A 24,994-nucleotide genomic window follows, 5' to 3' on the forward strand; every position below is an offset into this window, starting at 1 on the left:
TTAAATTCTCCTAACAAATATGTACATTTTGTACAGCCTTTGTTTACTTATTTTATGGTGTACTTAGATGATATGTGTACTTAGGCAATATTTGATTTCAGTCAAATATGAAAGATATAATGAATTCAGTAACAGAAGTTCTTCCATAAAATTTATGAGTGAAAGTGTTTTGATCTTTAGTAATTTTAATACGCTTAAATTCAGTTTAACTCCTAATAACCTCCATATTCATTATCTGGAAGTGTTGTAAATATTGTAAATAAGGCTGCAAAATTCAGTATTAAGATTATAGTTGGAAGGTCCTTTTTCTTCCTTCTGACTTCTCCAGGGTCAATGTGGAAAATCAGGTGTTAAAATCTGGATATACTAGCCGTGACCTAATTATTTTGGAAAATGATGATCCTGGGGGAATTTTTGAATTTTCTCCTACATCCAGAGGACCATATGTTATAAAAGTAAGTATGAAAGAAACTTCAGTCTATTCTGTACTCACAACTTCAGAAGAATAATCTTGAGGGATTTGAACTTTCGTGNGGATTTTTTTTTTTTTTTTTTTTAAGGAAGGGGAATCCATAGAGCTCCACATCACCCGATCCAGGGGAGCACTGGTGAAGCAGTTTCTACACTATCGAGTAGAGCCGAGAGATAGCAATGAGTTCTATGGAAACACAGGGGTGCTGGAATTTAAACCTGGGGAACGCGAGATTGTAATCACGTTGCTAACAAGATTGGATGAGATACCAGAGGTACAGGATTTTATTTTTTTCTTGTGCTTTTGTGGAAAGATGATAGTATCTAGTATATTATGAATATAGATATTTTGAACATTGACAAGGAGATGTAGGAGCAGAAGTGAGCAAGAAAGGGTTGAGAGGTACTCGTGTTTGCAAAAGAAAAAAAAGACAAGCTTAAAAAACAAAGTAAGATTCATTCAACTTTGAATTACATGTTTATCCTACATAAAGAAATACCAAACGATCTGAAATGTGTGTGATCAGTTTTCATCTTCTTTAAGCTTTGTTTAACTTTATTTTATATCACCTGTTTGAACTTTTAATGATATGGGTTTGAACTGAAGTTTTTCTGTAGAATCACTTTTTAAAAAGAAATAAATTTAAGTTTTGTATCAGTGGAACCACATATTGTTCCATTGTGTTTGCACACCAATACTTAGGTAGCTTTTCAATTAATTTTATTTTATTTACTCTTATCAGTGTAAATGGCTGGATCATCATTGCTAAGGTCCGGTTTTCTGACTGTGTTAGTATAGTATCATGGTTTATCTTTTCCCTTTTTGGATAATGTATACTTTCATATCTGATGTCTCCCTTAATTGATAGGAGAATGTTAAACAATTTTTTTAGGAACAATATCAGCTCTTTTTTTTTTTTTCAGTAAGTGGGATGTTTCTGGAAAATAGATAGTATTAATATTCTTGAAAAGATATATTTTTATTTGCTTTGAAATTTCAACTTTATATTTTTCCTAATTTGACATGTTCATTTTAGTTGGATGAACACTATTGGGTGGTCCTCAGCAGCCATGGTGAACGGGAAAGCAAGTTGGGAAGTGCTACGGTTGTCAACATAACGATTCTAAAAAATGATGATCCTCATGGGATTATAGAATTTGTCTCTGATGATCTAATTGTTATGATAAATGAAAGTAAAGGAGACGATACCTATAGTGGTAATTTATTCTGCTTCTTATATTCTAGTACTGTTTACTGAAGAGGAAATTAATCATTTTTTAGTCTATTTCTTTAGTAAATAGTTATTTTTAGTTGTCCATCTGCCTTAAAAATTACATATAACACAGATAGTAATATTTTAGAAATCATATTTAAGGTTACTATTTTTGTTTCTTACATCAGTATTGTGATGATAACTGATGATTTCAGTTTATTTCCATTTCAATTAACCATATGTGGTAGAATTCAAACACTGAAGAATGAGGCGAGTCAAATAGGAAAGACTTTAAAACTGAGACTTACTGCTAGAGAGCTATTGCAGTGGCCTGAAATGAGAAGGAGCTTATTTTTAGAGCAGTGTCTGTCTAGGTAAGAAAATTACTTTTGAGTGTGCAACTTCCTTTAGCTGCTTTTAGCAAATATCCCTGTAGAACTTTGTCATAGGCGTACCTAATTAAACAGCATTCTGTTCCCTGTGTGGAATGGCTTTTAAATCCCCAAACTGTGATAGAAAAGATCAAGTCCATTTATTTTATAAATTTTATACCTACAGAAAGAAGACTAGATTACTACATTTAGATATATACCTTGAGGCTATCTAAGCAAATGATTGACTTTTATTGAAAAGAGGTCTTATTTTTACTTTTGTTTTTTGAGCAGTTTCTTTACTCATCATTTTAAAATTGTTAAATATATATTCATATATATTATACACATTTGTATTTCACAGCTGTTTATGATGTAATACGAAATCGAGGCACCTTTGGTGATGTTAGTGTATCATGGGTGGTTAGTCCAGACTTTACACAAGATGTATTTCCTGTCCAAGGGACTATTTTCTTTGGAGATCAGGAATTTTCAAAAAATATCACCATTTACTCCCTTCCAGATGAGGTAAATGTTGCATATGTAACTCTCTTTATTTGTTGTCATTGCTTAATAATTATTTTTTATTTAATAATTAAACTTCTGGCAATATATTTTGTCATGAAAATATGTGATAAAGAATGCAGGTATGATAATGTCTAAATAGAAGCTAAGAGAGAAATATTTTTGGTTTCCCTGAAGGCATCTTTAACTCTTAGAACTCGCAGTTGCCAGTGACACTGCATAGATGTTAAATATCAGGGATTCAAGTTGAGGTTAAGTCCCCAGCTTGTACTTTGGCCCTTTGAAGCCAAAGGTACCATCTACCAAATACCCAGTTGGTGCATTCTCAGAATCAGGACAATCACCAGATGGATCATGGATCCAGGGTGGTGCTCATCTTATTGGTAATGAAGCGAAAGAACTTAGGAACAGTGGGAGTGGACCTTTCTGAGTGGAGCTGTGTTTAAATGGTCACGGAAGCCACTCTCCTTTCCCTCAGGCTTGTCCCCTGAGACACAGAATTCCAATACTATTCCATTGTAGGATACGCAGGATACCAGCTTACATGGTGGAATGAAAGAGAAACAGTGTCCACCTAGAGATTTATATAGGCTCGGAGATGGTGGAGAATCTCGTCTTGGTAGGAGATGGGAATGAGGTCTTTATGGGTGAAACTTCAGTTAGATTTGTAAGAGGCCTTTGAGAGCTAGCTGAGCTTTTGTTACCATTATGATCTCTGTTCTAAATGGGTCGAAAACTTATTTTTCTGTGTTTTTTTCTTGTAAATAACGTATATCCCATCTTTTTACAGAAATAATGTGACCTATGTAGTATTTATATTTTAACTTGTATAAAGCAAAATATCTTTATTTTCATTAAGTTTTATGAGTCAGAATGAAGTGGGTTTTTGGATGACATGCACATTAGAGTGTTTTTTTTGGGTCTGAGTCCTACTTGAATCAGAAATGGTGATGAACATTTGTCCTGTCATTAATAGAGCTATTTTTTAAAAAGATAAAAAATAATTTAGAAATTATTTGTACAAATCGCCTAACTTAAAACGTGTCACATTTTCCAAAAGATTCCAGAGGAAATGGAGGAATTTATCATTACTCTATTTAATGCCACTGGAGGAGCTAAAATAGGAAATAAAACTACTGCAACTCTGAGGATTAGAAGAAATGATGACCCCATTTATTTTGCAGGTGGTATTGCTATCTTTTTTGAGTGAGTTCATATCTTTTTAAACAGTAGATAGATATGTTTTCAATAACTTTTATAACTGAACATTTTCAATAAAGCACAATTGAAGCTTGTTGAATATAGATTTCATGATTTGTTTGGAGGATCATTATTCAATCTGTTTGATGTTTTAAGAAATGTTTTTAAAGGTCTTGTGAAGGAAAAAGAAAATAAAACAGTACTATTTTGTTAGCTTTGTTCTCCCTCAGACTTCGAATTCCAAGGTATTTCTTTTGCGTTTGTGCAAGAAAGGATACTCTCCCATGAAATTTCTTCCAGTACATGACGTAGCCAGTTCAGGGTCTGGGTATAGTACCTAACGGATGCTCATTAACTTAATAACTCATCTTTATTGGACATGTAAATTAAGGCGTCCCCATTTCTGCATTTTAATTCTTTCTTTAGAACTCTCTTTTGCCACCTGAGACATTTCTTAGTTTTTATTTTAATTCCAGTATAGTTAGCATACAGTGTTATATTAGTTTCAGGGGTGTAATTTAGTGATTCAACACTTCCATACATCAGCCGGTGCACTCCTTAATGTCCTCACGTATTTCACCCATCACCCTCCCCTCACTTCTCCTCTGTTAACCATCAGCTTGTACTCCCTAGGTGACATTTTTTAGTTTTATTTGTGAGCTTAATTGATATCTAATTCTTTCTTTTTTTAAAAAAAGATTTTATTTATTTATTTATTTGGCATAGAGAGAGCGAGCGAAGCAGGGAGCCCAATGAGGGGCTGGATCCCAGGACTCTGGGATCATGACCTGAGCCGAAGGCAGTTGCTTAACCGACTGAGCCACCCAGGTGCCCTGGTGTCTAATTCTTTATTAAGCCCTTTTTGCAAGCTGTTCAATTTACAATTGCAGAAATCTTTTAAAGCTCTTGAATTTTATTGATTCATATTCTTAACCTTCAGTTAACATGTATGCAATGAATTAGTCCTCTGTTCAGCCTTCTCACTGCTGTGGCAAAGTAAAATATAAGGTACCTGGGCTTCTTCTCAAGGAAGTTACAATCTAAATTTGGAAATGAGGTATATGAAACAGTAGACCGAGGATTTCAGATAACACATAATTTACTAATAAATTAGGAGTTGAAGACAATGGATTCTGTAGGAATTTAGGCAAGGGGAAGGTTATTGACGAGAAGTCATTAGAGGGGGCTTCATGTAGGAGTTGGTACCAGAGCTGAATCTTTAAGCAAAGACACAGTGGTGGGCAGGGAGAAACATAAAGTGATGTGAAAATATGTTGATGGAATCAGAAAAGCTCACATATTCCTTCTTAATCAATATTTCAGAACCTCGTGTGGTGAGAGTTCAGGAAGGTGAGACTGCTAATGTCACAGTTCTCAGAAATGGATCTATTGATGTTGCCTGCACCGTCCAATATGCTACCGTGGACGGGAAGGCTACCGCGAGAGATGGAGACTTTGTTCCCGTTGAAAACAGAGAAGCACTTGTTTTTGCAATTGGAAGTAGAAAGCAGAGGATATCTGTATTCATTAATGAAGATGATATCCCAGAAACAGATGAGCCCTTTTATATAATCCTCTTTAATTCAACAGGTAAATAAATTATATTTTTATGGCAGACCTGTGGTTTCAGTGCTTTTATCAAGATGACATCAAGTGTTTAACTGTCATTGATGACTGTTCAAGAGCAGAATTCCTTGTTTTATTGCTTTCTTGAGAGAAAGAGTGAAGAATAAAAAGTGTTGAATCTTCATGTACCTGGTTTACTCTGTGGCATTATTTTTAATCTTTTTTTCACAATGTAGCACATGGAGAAAAGTATGATATCATATAAGGAATAGAAACCTAGCTAAAGCTACTCTGAGCCTTGTTTAGTAATCCAAGGGCTCAGGGTATCAGTATTCTGTAAGCCTTGCCCGTCTAGCATGGTACTGAGCATACTGGCTGGGAAGCTGCATTCTGTAGATGGGTGAGTGCAACTGGCTGTTTGATAATTCTCTGGAGCCATAGCCATGATGAATGATAATTTGCAAGGGGGAAAAGATAGGCTCATTCTTCTTCTCCATACTATAAATGAAGCAGGATGTTTGGACCCCAGTATTTGGGTCCTGAGAATATTTTGACCCAACTTTTAGTAAACTGGAGGGGCTTTAGCTTGTTTTTATATTTGTTCTTTTAAGTGTACAAAGAGCTATTTTTAACCTTTTGAGAATAAGTTGAGGACAGAATACCGTATCACCTCTGAATACATTCGTGCATTTTTCCTGCAAACAAAGACATTGTCTTACATAACCATGGTGTAATCATTAATATCAGGAAATTACCATTAATATAGTCATTGCTTGAGACCCCCTTCAGATTTCTCCAGTTGTCCCAATAATGTCCAATGTAAAATCATGCATTGAATTTAGTTGTAATGTCTCTTTAATCTCTTCAGTTTGGAGTAGTGCCTCAGTCTTTCCTTATGACCTTTATAATACAGAAATTACAGGCTAGTTATTTTGTAGAACATCCCTCATTTTGGGTCTCTTTGATATTTCCTCATTATTATTAGTTTCAGGTTTTGTATCGATGGGAATTTCATAGAAGTGATTCTCTGTTCTTACCATCTCTTCAGTTGACATGTGATTTTGTTTTGTCCCTTTACTGCAATGTTTACTTTGACCACAATTTAGGTGGTGATTGCCAGGCTTCTATACTGTGCTTTTTTCTTTGAAACTAATAAATATTTTGTGGGAGAGATACTTCATGTAAATATCCTGTAACTCATTAAACTTTCACCCTCCATCAGTATGGACTCATGATTTCTGTTTAATGCAGTGGGTTATATTTCACCATCATTATTTGTTTTGGTGGTCAAATTTTCCCAGATTTGGCTAGTGGTAGCCTATTTGAGATGACTTTTTTGTCTTTTTTTGACATGTCCCTATTATTCTGTGAGCATTTTCTTAACTTCCTGGCATAGCAAGCTCTTCCAAATTCATACTTTTCCTGTCACAACCCTGAAATTAGTCATTTTTCCAAGAAGCCCTGGTTCCTTTTAGTGAAGAATGTTATTTAGAAACCAGAATCTGGGCACTAGGTGGGCTTCTTGTTACTGAGTTTATGCGCCTTCTAGGCCCTTTTAGCCCTATTAGTATACAGAGATTGGGAATATTTTTATGTAGGTATGTATTTCCATATACACACACATGCACTTTTACATCTGCAGTTCTGTATCCAACTATATGTACTGAAAACCATTAGTTCACAGCAGTATTTCCATTTCTGCCTATTATCACAGGGTTTTTTTCTAGTTTTCTTTCTTTCCATATTTTTCCCTCCCTTCTCCGAGAGTGTGAAATTCAGCCCTGATTATTTTTAGTATATTTATTTCTTTGATTGATTCCCCCTGTACCCACTTTCCCATTGCTTCTTTTACTCTCCTTCCACAATGAGATTGCCTTTCTTACCCCACTAGGGTTCTGGCTTCCTGCTCTAGGATCTCCCCACCCCCATGTGGATGCCTTCCCACTCCACTCACACTCCAACATCCAACACTAAGGTTTTTCTTCCATGTAGATGCCCTCCTTACCCCACCTTGTGCTGGGTCACTTTTGTGCCACAACAGTCCACCCTCACTATGAATGCCTGCCTTGCGCCTTACCTTGTACCTTTTGGACTGAAATATTCAGAAAGAGGAAAAGGGAAAGAAAGAGATCACTTAATTTTTGTTTGTGCTGTGTTTCCCCACCATTTTCCCTATCTTTCTCCCTCTTTGGTTGTGTCTCTCTTTCTATTTCCTTTCTCTCTTTCTCATTTTTCACATGACTTAGTTAAGAAAATTAAAAAAGTATCACCTTATCATCTTATGAGAAACAGCTTAACTTTGTAGAGTAATGTCCACAAAAGAAATTTTGCAGTTGCAGGAAAACCCACAATTAGGCCTTAGGTAGATGAAAAACAATTTTGATGAATTCAATCATTGTCCTAAAATTTAAATGAAAGAAATTGCTACAGGTAAAAATAATTCTGGTGATGTAAAAGTGAAAAACAAAGTTTTGCTGTCACGTATAGAAAGTGGATGAAGAAATGCCATTGTCTTAATGCAGTTTACTATAGGAATAAGTTCTTGATTTCATTTATGACTTTGGTGTCATTCTGGGGAAAATTATTGTGTCCCAAACATCTCTGAGGTCAAAATGTCACTGGGCTTAAACCCTTATCAGGAACAAAATGTCACTATGATTAAAATAGTGGATCGGATCCAAACCTCTTATAAAGAGAGTGGAAAATCACTGTGCAAGGAGAGGGTTGGCATTTATTTTGTAAAATATATCATTGGGGAAATATATATTTGATATTGGAAGAGAGAGGGATGGAGAGAGAGGTGTCACTGGATGACTGGCCTGAGGTATACTGCCACTGCATTTATCTTCAGTATTTTTCCAGATGTAGTAGCATCTGAGGATCTAATGACTTTAGCTATGAAGACTTGGATGACATAATCTGTGCTTTTATATCCCTTCTTTGTTCTTTCTCTTCCACTTTTCTCTCCTCTTTCATGATGTCAAAACATCGAGGGCCTGAGGGGATCAATGGCGGGAGGGCTGGATGGGCAGCATCTCCAAATGACCTTGTGCTGGCAGTGGGTATCTGTGCTTGATAGTTAGTGTTCATAGTTTATGTCCTGAGATTGAATTATTGGATCAAAGGATGTCGCCATCCTCAGAACCCTTGTTAAATATTGTCAGTTCTCCCTGTGGAGAGACAGAATGAGTTTTTATTACCACCAGTGATATGTTGCATGAAAATGCACATGATAGCAGAACCCTGACAAAATTAGATTTTGTTGGGGCACCTGGGTGGCTCAGTCATTTAAGCATCTGCCTTCGGCTCAGGGCGTGATCCTGGGGTCCTGGGATCGAGCCCCACATCAGGCTACATGCTCCGCTGGGAGCCTGCTTCTTCCGCTCCCACTCTCCCTACTTGTGTTCCGTCTCTCACTGGCTGTCTCTCTCTCTGTCAAATAATAAATAAAATCTTTTAAAAAAATTAGATTTTGTTATTTTTGTTTTTTTTAGATTTTATGATATATTTTTAATTTTTTTATTACTCTATATTGTCAGCATTTTCTATACAATGATTTACTGTCTATTTTAATGGGTTTTTTCCCCCTCTTTCCATTGGCTAATTATCAAGTAAGTTTGAGTACAGTTGTATGTTTATATAAATTATTTTTAATGTGTTGGTTTGCTACATATAATTTCTGATTCTGTAATTTTAGTTTTAAGTGTTACCCGGATCTAATTTTGAAAGTTTTATTTCTTTCAGTTCAGCTAACATTCATAAATAACTTGTGTGTACCAATTATGGAGCTCTACTCTGCTAGGTCAAATAATTGATTAAGAAGGGTTTGTCCAAGGACCTTACAGTAAAATTTGTGTGTGTGTGTGTGTGTGTGTGTGTACTAAATTAATGTGATAATTATGATAAACTGACAAACTGGGAAGTGCTATAGGAACACAGTGGGAATGTTCTTGCCTTAACTTTGGAATTTAAGGAAGAATTCCTGGAAGATGTGTTGCTTGAGCTGGTCCTGAGGACTAACAAGCGTTGAGTAAAGATGAGGAAGAATTTTGCTTGCATAGGGAACAGGAGGAGCAAAGGGGAAGAGCTTTGGACCTCAGGGAAGTGATGAGAAGAGACCTGATGTCTTGGTAGTAACAGGACTGACACACACTGGGTGGAATTCGAGTAGAGGAATCAATTTCAGCACCATAAGGATTATTTTGTTCTGTGTATGACCAGATCAAACTGCTGCCTGAAGACAGATTTAAAGGGAAATGCTCAAATCAGTCATTCCAATTAATATGAACAGGAGTATTATTATGTTATGGGATAATCCTTTCATTATTTTTATGAAATGAATCTACCTCAAAACTTTGGAATTAGATAAAACCATGTTTTTGATTTCTAATTAAACTGTCGAAGCAATATTCCTACTGTGAAGAAAAGTATCATGTATGTTTTTCAATGAAGTACATCTTCTGTAATTAAACATTTCCACAAAGACAAGTCACATTAAACTTATTTAGGCGTCTCTTTCTTTTATTTATGACCTTCAGTGAGGAAATGCTTGCTGAAATTTGAACTTCATTATAAACTTTTTCTTAATTTGAAATATGAATTTAACAGCAACTTAACTACATTGTTATTTTGACTTTTTAATTTAGGTGACACAGTAGTATATCAATATGGAATAGCTACAGTGATAATTGAAGCCAATGATGACCCAAATGGCATTTTTTCTTTGGAACCCATAGACAAAGCAGTAGAAGAAGGAAAGACTAATGCATTTTGGTAAGTGTATTTGGATAAGGCAAATTCAAAATTGGATAAAATAAAACCTTAAGTATGCACAAATTTTAAATATTGCTAATATTTCAAAAATTTAAAATTTGTTAAGAATTGAGCAATTTCAAAGTTGGTAGTCCAAATGAATGGTAAACTTCGTTTATGCTGTTGCCACTTGTTTAAAAAAAAAAAACTTTAGGGGCTTCTGGGTGGCTCAGGATTGGGCATTTGCCTTCCGCTCGGATCATGATCCCAGGGTCCTGGGATCGAGTCCCGCATCGGGCTCTCTGCTCAGCGGGGAGTCTGCTTCTTCCTCTGCCCTTCAGTCCTCTTGCACTCTCTCTCCTTCTCTCTCTCAAATAAATAAATAAAATCTTAAAAAAACAACAACAACACGTTAGCTGGCAACAGAAATTATCGTTCCTGCTCTCCTCATCCCAAATTCTGTCATCTGTCAGGACGGAGAGATTTGAGCTTTACTGAGGTCTTCTCCTTTGCTTTTGAAAAACTTCTGCCAGTTCTCATCTAAATATTTTTCTATTGGGTTTGGAATTTACCCTTCAGTTTGGACTTTGAAGACTATGACTTTTAAGACTGCTTGTCTTTGTTATTTAAAGTTCTGCCTCATTCTCTTACCATGAGATTCATCACGGTTGCTCAGTAAGGACTGGCTGGCTGGTTTATATTAAAGATGATAAATAGAAAAAGAATATTTCTGATATAACACTGAAAGCTATCATTAGGGTAAAATTCACTATTTATACATTTTTTATAAAAAATTAATTTTTTTAATTTGTTATGTAGGATTTTGAGGCATCGAGGACACTTTGGCAATGTTTCTGTGGCTTGGCAGCTGTTTCAGAATGATTCTGCTTTGCAGCCTGGACAAGAGTTCTATGAAACTTCAGGGATTGTTAACTTTATGGATGGAGAAGAAGCCAAACCAATAATTCTCCATGCTTTTCCAGATAAAATTCCTGAATTCAATGAATTTTATGTTTTAAAGCTTGTAAACATATCAGGTGCTGTGTTTTTCCATCTTTTTTATTTCCCTACTGAAATTTAATGTTTCACAGGTAAATAATTAGAGCTCTATAGAAAATACAATTAATGAAGAAGTAAGTGTATCTTGATTATCCAACTTTATTAAATGTCAAAACACCCGTTTTGATAGAAGTGTTATTTTTAACATTCATTTTGTGGTCTTAGCTTGGTTAAGTTTTGGATGGAGGCTTACATTCATCCTCACACTTGTAAATAGATTTTTTCCACAGCAAGTAGAGTATCTCCAACAAAATATTAACAGAAGTTAGAAAGTACAGATTCATGATAGCTTAAAGCTTGGTCTTTGTGCCATTTAAACAATTTAAACAATCAATTTCCCCATCACTTTTGGTTTCAAGTACAGGAACTAAAACTCTCTAGTTAATATCCTCTTTTCAGGGTTGATTGGTTATTAATGAAATTATTCTGAACCAAAATACCCCTGAAAATATGGTGAAAACCATATGGCGACACAGTTGTTCCATTGATCTATGAATATATTATTTAACCAGAAGTTTGCTAGTCAAATTCCTTTTGTCTTCACCTTATACTATAAAGTACTTCAAATTCTGATTTCTTGTTCATTATAAATCATCTTATTACAGGTGGATCCCCAGGTCCTGGGGGCCAACTAGCAGGAACTAACCTCCAGGTGACAGTAATGATTCCATTCAATGAGGATCCCTTTGGAGTGTTCATCCTGGATCCAGAGTGCTTAGAGAGAGAAGTTGCAGAAGATGTCCTCTCAGAAGATGATATGTCTTATATTACCAACTTTACTATTTTGAGGCAGCAGGGTGTGTTTGGTGATGTACGAGTAGGCTGGGAAATACTGTCCAGTGACTTCACTGATGGTTTGCCTCCAATGATAGATTTTTTGCTGGTTGGAGTTTTCCCCAGCACTGTGCATTTACAGCCACACATGCGGCGTCACCACAGTGGAACAGCTGCTTTGTACTTCAGTGGACTAGAGGGTGCATTTGGAACTGTTAATCCAAAATACCATCCTTCCAGAAACAATTCAATTGCCAACTTTACATTTTCAGCTTGGGTAATGCCCAATGCCAATACAAATGGATTTGTTATAGCAAAGGATGATGGTAATGGCAGCATCTACTATGGGATAAAAATTCAAACAAATGAATCCCATGTGTCACTTTCTCTTCATTACAAAACTTTGGGTTCCAATGCTACATATATTGCCAAGACAACAGTCACGAAGTATTTAGAAGAAAACGTTTGGCTTCATCTTCTAATTATCCTGGATGATGGTATAATTGAATTCTACCTTGATGGAAATGCAATGCCCAGAGGAATCAAGAGTCTGAAAGGAGAAGCCATTACTGATGGTGAGTGTCATCTCTATAAATAAAATACTGAATTTTGAATTTTCAGAAACTTTGATTTCTTAAAAATCTGCTTGTGTATTGGTTTAATTTCTTTAAATAGAATGTATGCCTACCAAGACCATAAGTTCTGTACTGAGTGTTACAGAGATGAATCAGGCAGTCTCTGCTCTTGAGGTACTTAAAATAGGTTCTGGGAGAGAGAGATGCAAAGCGATCACCTCAGTGTGTTGTAGGAAGAAAGAAAAAGATTATGGGGCACCTGGGTGGCTCACTTGGTTGAGCAACTGCCTTTGGCTCAGATCATTATCCTGGAGTCCCAGGATCGGGCTTGCGTCTGGGCTCCCTGCTCAGTGGGGAGCCTGCTTCTCCCTCTGACCCTCCCCCCTCTTGTTCTCGCTCTCTCCCTCATTCTCTCTTTCTCAAATAAAAAAAGAAAAAAGAAAAAAATTATGAAGGAGAAATATTTGTCCTTCCATTGGTAGTAGGAGGGATGGGTCATGATAATGCCATGTCGAAAGAAAAGCAGAGATGTAGAAATGTGAAAGAGCATATTGTGCTTGGGGAACTGCTGCTTGGGAGGTCTTGTTGGAGGTGAAAGGTGGTGGGCATAAGGTTAAAGAGAAATCAAAAAAGAAAAATTACTTTTAAAAGCCCAGAGATTACAGGGGTTTATAGTATCAGTAGGTAAATTGGTGAATTCTATGGAGAGCTTTGAAGAAATAATCTTTGTTGTCTTTAAACTGAATTACATGCTGTTTCTTTGAGAGATACTCTTTGTGCATATTTAAACACAGATATTGGTTATCTCCATTATAATCACCAGTTCCTTCCCAGCCCCTCCATCCTAGGATGTGATTATTTTTTGCTGGGTAAGAAAGTAGAGCACAGCTTATATGGTTATAGCTTAATAGAATATTTTCCTTCTGAACCTCCTGCACTGGATATCTGATTGTATTTTTTGTTCCTAGTAGAAAAAAAGATGGGCAAAGGAAAAAACATGCACATACTACTGATTTCAATTGCAGGGATTATGTTTATAGCATGTTGTAGCATTAAATTAATCACCTTTTTTTTTTTTTTAATACTTGAGTTCCTGGCCTCTTTTGCCCAGTATTGTTGATAATATTTATCTGTATTTTTGCCTGTTGTAGATATATTCCTCTTGTTACTAATGGTCAGCCCGGAACCACTGGAGAACGCACAGGGGTCACTGTGATAATAATGTGCAGGATACTTCTGACTACCCTGAAAGAACCACTTGGCTAGTGACTTGTAAAAGCTGCCTTGGTGGATGATTTTGATAAAAAATGTGGCTTGTATTTCTTTCCCAAAGCGCTGCCAAGCTCTCAATTTATATAAATGTCTTTCTCGAGTTATTGGAGAGGGAATAAGTAAAGAAATAAGAACTGGTACATTTTTGAAAAGGGTTGTCATCGATATAGAGTAATATAATTGGGCTGCATGTTGTGATTACCATGAAAAAGTCTGTGAGACTTGCCCATGATCCTGTCCCTGGGGAGGAATATTGCTTTTTCTATTTGAATATTGCTTTTCAATTAATCCATTGCATTAATTGTTTCGGTAAAGAGTTATATTTGGTCCATGAAAACTTTCATTGAATTCTCACAGCTTTATTTAACTCAAGATGTGTTTCTGACAGATTAAGCCTTGACGTTCTCGAAGAATAGTAATACAAAAGTTTCAAAAATTGTGACTGAATTGAATCATTCCATTCTTAGATGCACGAGGAAATTTTAAAGTTTCCTGGGAGAATATCCTTTAGTAACAAAATATCTTAAATCCGAGCAATTACAGGTTCATTTTTCATTGTAACAGAAAATAGCCTTTATTTGATTGTATTCTCGTTATGTGTTTTACTTATCTAATAAAACCTCTCAACAAAATTGCTTCACTTTCTGAATCACACTTGTAATGTGGGACACAGGATACTTGTAGATACTGTAGCAATTAAACCCATTTCTAATTTCAGGTCCTGGAACACTGAGAATTGGGGCAGGAATGAATGGCAATGACAGATTTACAGGTTTGATGCAGGATGTGAGGGCCTATGAGCGGAAACTGACCCTGGAAGAAATTTATGAACTTCATGCTATGCCAGCAAAGAGTGATTTACACCCTGTTTCTGGATATCTGGAGTTCAGACAGGGAGAAACTAACAAATCATTCATTATTTCTGCAAGAGATGATAATGAAGAGGAGGGAGAAGAATTATTCATTCTTAAACTAGTCTCTGTATGTGGAGGAGCTCGCATTTCTGAAGAGAACACTACAGCAAGATTAATAATACAAAAAAGTGACAATGCCAATGGCTTGTTTGGTTTCACAGGAACTTGTATACCAGAGGTAAGTAGTGAGCTTGGGGAATTTTGGAGTTAAAAAATTCACTGTAGGTGGATTTGTTTGGAAGTTGGGGAATGGGCTTTCTTTCATTTGGTAAGTGTACTTAAGTTTCTGCTCTATGCCTAGAAGCACGCTGGAGCCAGAGGTTGCAAAATTGAATTATAAGGTCTTTGCTCTTACAAGTTCACAGTTTGAATTAGAGTCTCAATCAGCTGATAGAAGTAAAAATGAGTTAGCAAATGAAACTTTGGCCGTTATTTTTAAGATGAATGTGCTTCACAGAATGCACAGAATATTCCACGTGTCATTTCCTTTGGCTACTCTTTGGATACTGCATAAGTAAATGAAATAATATATATTGAAAGCTTCTCAATAATAGTAATTGAAATTTTATTAAAATGTGATTTTTTTTCAGGGTTTTTTTGGTGAAATGTACTTAAGTAGCTACAACATTCTTCCATGTTGGGTGTAATGCCTTCCTTATCACCTTTCTTGGCCAGCTTCATTCATTAGGCTGTTTTACTGTCCTTATCAGTTCTTTCCAAGGTTTTCGAAGATTAGTAATCACCTTGGTTTCCTGTTCAGTAATGTGAGATCTCATGACACCACTTCACAGGTGTTGAGTGTGACAACAGCTCCATGCCCATGAAAGGATGCCAAGGAACAAGAGTCCTTCCGTTTGCAAGTCGATTCTTGTAGATTTAGAAGGGCATTTTGTAAATTGAAACAATTAAGAAAACCATGAATTAGTAGAGGGTGAAAAAAGTATCTTGGTCATAGGCCTGATTTAGCTCAAATTGGGGAGCTAGCTCTCTGGAATGTCTTATTGCCCTTCTTAGCTCTTTGGTTTGGTGATAATCATAAGAGATCTTCAAATAGTGGGCTTTTTCTATATCAGAAATACTAGAATATCCTACACTAGGGAGGGCAAATGTCGTACAAATCGATAACTTAAAGAAGAAATATGTTTATCTAGAATGATAATATTTCTAAATATTCAGTTATTAAAGAATTTTACATATTAAATTTTTTATGTACCTGACAATCCATAATACAGCTGCAACAGATATTACTTATGATTCTCTCCACTTAGTAAGGTTAGAAACTGAAGCTTAGAGACCTGAAAAAATTACCCAAGTTGAATTAAATAAGACAGGATCAAATGCCTGATTCAAAGCTTGGCAGTTACCAGCACTAAATAAATATTACTTTTTTTTTCTCCTAAGATACAGTGGGAGGAACTGGAATTTGAACCTGTGTCTTAGGACTTCTAATTTTGTCTTTCCCCCTATATTTTTGTATCATCATCTCCATTTTTATTTTTATTTTTTTAATTTTTTAAAAAAGATTTTATTTATTTATTTGACAGAGAGACAGGCAGCGAGAGAGGGAACACAAGCAGGGGGAGTGGGAGAGGAAGAAGCAGGTTCCCAGCAGAGGAGCCTGATATGGGGCTTGATCCCAGAACGCCGGGATTACGCCCTGAGCCGAAGGCAGACGCTTAACGACTGAGCCACCCAGGCACCCCAATCATCTCCATGTTTAAAAAGACAGGTGGCTTCCATCAGGTTGTGAGAACCATTAAGGTGCCATGTAAAAGCAGCTTCCCTTTAATTCCCTTTATGACCTGGCATCTGCCAGTGGCTCTGGCTTCTTCTTGGTCAGCATGTTGGTCAGACTCCTCTTTGGTTAGTATGTTTTAGTCAGACTTGCGTGTTTCAGTTCCAGTCTCAGGGCATCAGGGCCTCGTAGCGTCTCTATTTGGAACACTGTCAATCCAGATCTTCAGAATCAGTCATTCAAGTCTCAGTTCTAAAGACATCTCGTCAGTGAAGACTTGCTTAAAGTAATCCCCCACTCTCTTCTCCCAACTGGTTTTTTTTCCATCCCTTCACCTAGTTTTATTTTTTTTCTGTAGCATTGATTATACTCTTAAATTCCCTTTGTTATTTATATAAGTCTACTTATTTACTGGGTGTTTTGTGTGGCCTTTCTACCACAGAGATAAAAGAACTCCTGGTGTAATAAGGTCTTATTGTTCATTATTGTATCTCAAACACCTAGAATGTAACATAATAAGTACTCAATAAATCTTAGTTGAACTTATGAATGTATTTTAATAGTAAGACATGAGAAGGCTCATAGTTCAAACCACAAACACATTTAGATTCAGTTAGCTGCATAAACAAACTGAAAAAAAAAAAATCCGAACACGTAAATGTTAAAACCCTGCCCAAAATGAGGAATAGTTCTTGAGTGTTTCTCTGGCTTTGTGGGCCAATCTCACAAGTTTCACTGATAGATTGTGTTGGTGTTGGTTTACCTCCATGTAGGTATGTAGCTTTGCCTGTTTCCAAAAATCTTGGAATTTGAACAGGACCAGTCAAGTTTAATGGCAGAAGAGAGAACTTTGCTATGGAGGCCACAACACCTATACTATTAGAACTGCTGGAAAGGAAGAGAAAACATGATTGATTATTCTCCAAGCCCAAATGAGAGGGAAATAGAATATATCTATATTGGAAAGAGTAAAGTTTAGACAGTTAATATAAGAAAGTGTTTTTGAGTCTAAAGATCCAACATTGGAATTTGTCAGGAAAACTATAGAATTTTCATTCCTGAAAATATTAAGAGCATAAGTATAGAACTCTTACTTTCATCTTGGTGTGATATGAAGACAGCAGTAATACTAATATGAAACATTTCTGTTATCATCACCACCAATAATATTTATTGGTTCCTTATTGAAGTCATGATTTGAAATGCAAGGTAGACCAATGGATTTTAATGTATTAGAATCTGATTTCACACTGCGACTAAATTATAAGAAGCTACCACTTGTCAAATGGGTATAATGTGGAGGAGGAATATCCATAACTATCTGCCAAGACTATTTAAATCCTCCTTTTCCACTTACATATCTCTGTGAGGCTGGATATTTTTAGTGTATTTTAACCAAAATAACAAGTAGCAACAGATAAATTGATTGTGAAAGGAGATATGAGAATCTACTGTCTTCTATTAAGCTAGACATTAAAAGAGATTTACAGAAGTGTAAAACAATGCCCCCTTTTCACTAATTTTTTTTAAGAAAATGTAGTTATTCACATAAAACATGTTGTTTATGTTAGTATGTAATGACTTTATTATTGCTATTTTAAAATGAGTTAATATATCAATATTTAAATTTTTTTCAATTTTCATTATAGAATGGTAAATATCATCAGATTTCACCAACATAAGCAAAAGCCTCCTTGGGGTTCTTAATAATTTTTATGAGTGTTTAGGGATCCTGAAACTAAAATATATGAGAATTGCTGGTTTACATTATGCTTGGAATTGTTTTAAATTTTATAGTTATTTGCTTTTTAGAAATAAAAACCACTGTCACTTTCATAGATTCTTCATTGTGTTGTTGCAGTGACAGTGAAAACTTAATTTTTTTTCTTATCCCTTCAAAAATGTTTAAGGCAATAGAGATATTTAAATACTTCTTTTTGAGTCATGTTATGCTTTTACATTTTCATAGATTCATGAAATAATCTAATATGAAGGATACAATGAAAGCATAATCACATCTTAAATAATGAGACTATGCAGAATATGACATAGTCTATACTTCCCATATTGATAGAGTTGATAATTATTTTGTGATTTGTTCCATCTTAACCAGGTGCACCATATTCTTCTCAGTAGCAGGTGCTTAATAAATTATAATTGAAAGAATGAATAAGCCTGTATGTAGTTGAGAGCCCTGATGGGGCCGTGCCAAGTAGGCCTCTGGATTCCAGGTGGTATCTATATTGAGCAGATGACTGAGTTTTGTTGGATATGTAGCATAGCAACCACATTCTCATGTTTTCCTCCCATATTTTGTTTTTCCGTGTGATCTTTAATGTTACTTTCTGTCTGCCTTATTTTAGCACTATTTTTGTATGACCTACAGTCTTGTATACCAAATAATTATAAAGTAATGAGATTGCTTTTCATAATGATTCCTAGAACTTCCTAGTCTCATTATTTTTTTTCTAATACTTGGATTGCATTTTATATTTATAAACTCACAGCTTAAGAGTAAGTTTAGAGACATTTTGAGAGGATCTTTATAAAAATGAGAATATTATTGAACTTGGACTGTGTTTGTTTTTAAGTGCCTGGTGTATGTTATGTGAATAGATTCCTTTAGATATAAGTGATATTGATATAACCTGATATCACAGATCTTTACCCTAGTGTGAAACAAAATAAAAAATTAATTGGATGTGTAATTATTAAGCATTGGCTTTAATCTTCCATTCCAATACAGAAAGCCAATTTATGGCTCAGTGCATAATTTTTTCTGCGAAAATAGGTTTCAGAAACTTTCTGACGGTTAAGTTTTATAATTACTCTCCTGCAGATCTGAAGATTGAGGAAATTTCTGACTCAAAAGAAAACAGTAGTGGCTACTATTGTTTCTTGTGAAAAACTGAATGAGGGTGGTTTCGATGATGATTTCTTGGTGTTACACTTCTTATATACTGGCCTAAACATTTGCTTGTATCATGATTCCAAAGGCAATTAGATGTATATTTTAACAGAAAAAATATTTTAACTCTTTATTTTCTGTCTTAATTATCTTCTGGTATTAATAATTCCATCATGTGGTTCAGTATTTCCCAAAGTGTTATGCTTGATGACCTAAATCAGAAATAGCTCATGTATATTCCAGAACACCATTCCTGATTGAGGACTCCATTTCTGAGTCAGAATTTCTGTCAGGGAGATGAGATGGGAATCAAAAAGCTGAATTTTAAAAATCTTTTTTAAGCGGAAAATTTGTTATATGTATATATAAAACTGGAAACAATAGAATAATGAACCCCAGTGACCCACAACCTAAGCTTCAACATTTATCAGCCTTCTGCCAATTTTCTCTCTCTCTCTCTCTTTTTTTTTTTTTTTGCTGAAGTCATTTTTTAAAGCAAATCTCAGACACTATGTCATTTCTCTGTAAATTCTTATGTATGAAAAGTAGATTTTTATGGACCTTTGACATTTGAAGCTTCTTCCCGATTGGTGATTTGTAATTTCCTTTATTGAATGAATTATTAATTCATTAAATTTTCTGTGAAACTTTTATGTATGTCACTATTTGTACACAGTTGTATTGGATATGGATAACCTTTGTTTTTCTTTTTTTTTTTTAGTTGAAAATAGTAGCTGATACATATTGATTAGGGCTTTACTAAATTAAAGTGTGGTTAAGTAGCTTTTTCACATGTGATTCCTGCAAGTTTTTTACTTTCTTCATCTTGGGTGCTCCTTTCTTCATCTTAGGTGCTGCATAGTAATGCTCATTGACTTGGTAGGAAGTTGGAAGGAGACATAAAGATGCCTGAAAATATCTTTGGATCTGTTTCATCCATGCTTCTTGCTAAAAAGGGAAAGGTTGAATATTCACATATTGAGATTAATGGCTTATTAATATAACTCACTAAAAATGTTCTTTCTGGTTAAAATTTGAGGTGGGATAATGGGGCAAATGTGTTCCCATTGTGATAGGAATCAAAATGGGTGGGAATTTGTTTTTTTCAATATGTAAGCATATATATTTCTTGATAAAATGAGGGAATGTAGGATTATGTTTTGCAATTGTGTAGGTGTCTGTATATTTGTTAGGGAGAATAAATATAAAAAATTTTCAGTACTTAATATATTACTATAGGTACCATAAAAGATACTTGTTTAATCTCTACCCAAATCCCTGAGACATTATGATCTTCATTTTAAGATGAAATCAGGTGATAAGTGGTAGAGTGAAGAAGCTCAGGACTGTTTGACATTAAAACCATACTCTTTCCATCTACCAGGAGACATAGTGGGGGCTCTCCTGAGCAACCACCTATCATTTTGGGTTTCTCATGCCAGCACCTGCAGGCAAATAAAAGAGTTATAGTATTGTCCCAGGAGTGCGTGGTCTTGTTTACTATGGGGCACCTAAGGTTGCTATCACTCTTTGAAGTAGGGGTGTAGATAGTTGGTGAGACTCAGGATTTACTGGAACATCTCCTGGTGGCTTCCATGTGCGTTGATAACTGTTTTGACTATTGCCTATTTGTGGATGAATTTCAAGTCTGTTCTTTCTAGCCCCAATGTTGCACCAAAATGGCTCTATCTAATGCTGGCAGAGGTGCTTATGAGTGATATGAAAAATAGAATGGCATTATCTAAATTAGGATTTGTATTTTGAGCTCTATTCATTCAGTTTCAGTTCTTTTTTCTATGAATTACGTATATCCTTACTAAAATAAAAATAAAATTGAATTAAAAGACTGAGAATTTAAGAGTATGAAGACTTTATTCTAAAAGATCTTCCAGGGCGCCTGGGTGGCTCAGTCATTTAGGCGTCTGACTCTTGATTTCGGCTCAGGTCATGATCTCAGGGTCTGATTGATTGAATCCCACATTGGGCTGTGTACTGGGGGTGGAGCCTACTCGGAATTCTCTCTCCCCTGCTCATGTGCTCTCGCTCTCTCTCTAAAAAAATTTTTTTTTTAAAAAGCTCTTCCAACTTCTTGCTTCATATAATTTTTAAGTATTAAGTGTTCAGATAAAAATATTCCCATGTGAAAAATACCTATAGGCATGTATATACATATGTGTAGGTATATATGACAAAACTATCAAAAGATATTAAGCATAACATAAAAGCCCTCATTGACCTGGCTCTTGTCTCCCCACCACGCATTTCTCAAGGCTCTTGCCACTTGTCACTTTATGCTATCTTCAAAATTATTTCATGAAATACACTCTATTACTTTTTATCCATGCCTAGAATGTTCTTCCTGATGTCATGTTCTACCCTCTACCCCTCACTTCTGCCCCCTATTTGGTTTGTCTGTGCTCAACTTATCATAAAACTTTGAGTCTATCTTCCTCTTTAGAGTTATCCAGAAAACAGACTGTGCTTTTTTGGTAATCTTTTGTACCATAGTGTCCAGCACAGTGGCTGTTACACACACAGTATCAATGAATGAATTACATGTACAGTGAACTGATTATAGCAATTACTTTAGTAATTTCTGTATTTTGTATTTTTGTAAAATCTATTAAAGAGTGAGACAAGAATGTAGAGGTCTCCTTAGAGTGTTAGAAAGTTATAGAACTAAGTTTATGGTAAAAGGATTCCATGAAAGCATTATAATTTTATCACTGGTTTGAATCAGTATATACTTATAAATAATTTATGTTCAATTTCAGATTGCAGAGGAGGGATCCACTATTTCATGTGTGGTGGAGCGAACCAGGGGAGCTCTGGATTATGTGCATCTGTTTTACACCATCTCACAGATTGAATCTGAGGGCATTAATTACCTTGTTGACGATTTTGCTAATGCCAGTGGAACTATCACATTCCTTCCTTGGCAGAGATCTGAGGTAAATGCTACCTTTTTTGTTGCCTTGAAAGGCTCCTGGAAGGCTTTTCTTTATCTCTTGGTTCTGTAATTTGTTTGCAGCATCTATTTAAGCAGTTTAAAGTATTTAGATCATTAGGTAAATACCATGGTTTAAAATGTTTTTGTATTTATTAAAGGTTTTATTTATTTATTTTAGAGAGAGAGAGTGAGCATGCTGGGGGCGGGGGGTAGGGGCACAGGGAGAAGGGGAAGCAGATGCAGGGAGCCTGACGCGGGGCTTGATCCAAGGACCCCAAGATCATGACCTGAGCCAAAGGTAGATGCTTAACTAACTGAGCCTGTTTTGTATTTATGTAAAAGAAAAATAGGATTTCTGAATGATGTGTATTACAGTTTTATCTGTCTTTAATCCCAATATAATAAAAATGATATGGCTTGAAGGCTTGCTGTTGTAGGTTTTTTGTTATTATTGATACAATGGGAAGCTGCAGAATTCTTAATGGTACTTTGCTTTCTAATCAGCCACTGAGAAATTCTTGTAACTATAATCTCAACTTTATTTATAAATGTGGAAAAATGAAGTAATTTCTCTTTGTTTTGAAACTACAAGTGATCTCCAATTTTATCAAAACTTTCTGTGAACCATCATCCCATTTCTGAATAAGTGTCCAGAAATAAGTGGCACTTCTTGCAAGTGAAATCAGGATGAGACTGTGTCCTCTATCAGAATTTTTTTTAAACATTCTTTTAGTCTATCATGTTAGAGTATTCACATCAGTATAATTTTTCATTAAAAATGTAAATAGCTTATATGTCATCAGTAATAAGTAGAAAATAGCTTAATGCTTGCAAATATAATCTTTAAGAAAATTTCTAAGGGATTTAGGAATTAATTGGATGAAAAAGATAAAATTGAGAGAAGACAAATTTAAAGAGTTAATACTAAGGAAGAATGATCAAATCTCTATAATTTGGAGGAAGGAGACTAAATAGTTTATAACAAAATTTCTCTGCAGATAGATGCATGATAAATATTTTACTGGTCTTTGGTAAAATGAGGAAAATTAGGACAACTAGCAAGTTTTCATAAAGCTAAAATTACTCAGTATAAAGGACTGTATTTTAATCTGATGCTGCCTTTTTCACCACTTTTCTGGATTGAAAGTGTTCTTTTTTTTTTTTTTAATTAAGCTATGATGATAGTATGTGGTCCTCTTTTAATGTTTCTATTTGGAAAATAGGGCTGATCCCACAAATTTTCCCTTGGGAAATTTACCAACTATGAAATGAAAATATAACCTGAAACCATTGTTTTATAAAGTGAATTCATACCCATTTTGGAAGAGATAAAAATTACATTTTGGTCAGGAAAATTGTTATATATACATACTCTTGTCAAGATTTATTTAAAATATTTCCTTCTATCATATGATTTTAAATTTCTTTAAAAAATAGTTGACCTTGAGGGGCGCCTGGGTGGCACAGCGGTTAAGCGTCTGCCTTCCGCTCAGGGCGTGATCCCGGCGTTGTGGGATCGAGCCCCACATCAGGCTCCTCTGCTATGAGCCTGCTTCTTCCTCTCCCACTCCCCCTGCTTGTGTTCCCTCTCTCGCTGGCTGTCTCTATCTCTGTCNTGAGTACTTTGGTATGCTTCAACCCTTTAAAAATATTTGCTGCCTTATTTTTAACGTACGTCTTCATGTTTTGGTGTTACTTTTCAGAGCAACATTTGTTAGCTTGCTTTCTAGGCGCAAGACATTTTAAATCTTCAGAATAAATATTGTTCCCTTTTGTTCAAGAACACTGACACGATTTAGGTAGTGGGTGTCATTTTTGCACTTCCCCTCTGAGTATATTGGCTGTGCCATACATTACTTTCTTATTTAAAATTTTGATAAAAATGAACATTAAAACTAAATTCAGATTCCACCTCAGACCTACTACGTCAAACTCTAGAAAAACTACATTTAAAAAAGAAGTTCTCCAAATGCTTTTAGCCCCAATGACTAGTCCTTTGGAGATTGCATTTGGAGTAAGTTTGTTGTCAAACTTTTGTCACGCTTCTTTCTGGGAGAAACCAGGAAGTCACCCTTCATTCCTTTCTGTCTCTCACTTGCTATACTAAGTGAATCATCGAGGTCTGGGTCTTCTCTCTCCAGAACAAATCTCAAATCCATCTATTTTTCTTTATCTCCACTGTCACCGCATTAGTTCAGAATTTCATTATTTCTGGTCAGTCACCTCCTAGCTCAACTCCTAACATCCTTTCTTGCCCTGTCCCCTCTGTTTACATTCTGCCATGATACTCATTCTAAGACAAAATTCTCATTCTGTCAATTTCCTGCTTATGATTCTTCAGTTTCGCTCCACTGCCTGTGGAATAAAGTCCATTTTTTTTGGCATAAGAAAATTTATTACTGTCATGTTTTCACCATCAAATTTATGATCCTCGTCTTTCCTTCTTGCCTTCATATAAGACCAAAAGAGAGACATTGGCTACTTTGACAATCTTAAAGCAAACTCCAGGAATGTCACCAAGAGCATGACCTTTGCAACCAAATCCAGCAATCAGAACTCCATCATTTTCCTGGAATAAAGTCAACAGTTTACTTTTGGTGTCAGTGGCAATCACTAAAAATACCTGTGCATCATATAAAAAAACTGGGAGATGGGGCGCCTGGGTGGCACAGCAGTTAAGCGTCTGCCTTCGGCTCAGGGCGTGATCC

The 24,994-nt window shown here is 35.5% G+C and overlaps 1 protein-coding gene across 1 annotated transcript in view; it reads left to right on the plus strand.

The window, feature by feature from the left end:
* ADGRV1 (adhesion G protein-coupled receptor V1) overlaps nt 1–24,994 on the plus strand; it is a 520,697-nt gene that overhangs the window by 63,048 nt on the left and 432,655 nt on the right. The window contains exons 12-22 of the mRNA XM_034655643.1: nt 329–455; nt 561–746; nt 1,509–1,689; nt 2,421–2,584; nt 3,642–3,765; nt 5,105–5,371; nt 9,994–10,120; nt 10,919–11,136; nt 11,764–12,507; nt 14,498–14,871; nt 22,111–22,287. Of these exons, the coding sequence (XP_034511534.1) occupies nt 329–455; nt 561–746; nt 1,509–1,689; nt 2,421–2,584; nt 3,642–3,765; nt 5,105–5,371; nt 9,994–10,120; nt 10,919–11,136; nt 11,764–12,507; nt 14,498–14,871; nt 22,111–22,287 (2,689 nt within the window). The remainder of the gene's footprint in view (nt 1–328; nt 456–560; nt 747–1,508; nt 1,690–2,420; nt 2,585–3,641; nt 3,766–5,104; nt 5,372–9,993; nt 10,121–10,918; nt 11,137–11,763; nt 12,508–14,497; nt 14,872–22,110; nt 22,288–24,994) is intronic.

Source organism: Ailuropoda melanoleuca, chromosome 3, assembly GCF_002007445.2.
Source record: "Ailuropoda melanoleuca isolate Jingjing chromosome 3, ASM200744v2, whole genome shotgun sequence".
In the NCBI taxonomy this organism is placed as follows: domain Eukaryota; kingdom Metazoa; phylum Chordata; class Mammalia; order Carnivora; family Ursidae; genus Ailuropoda; species Ailuropoda melanoleuca.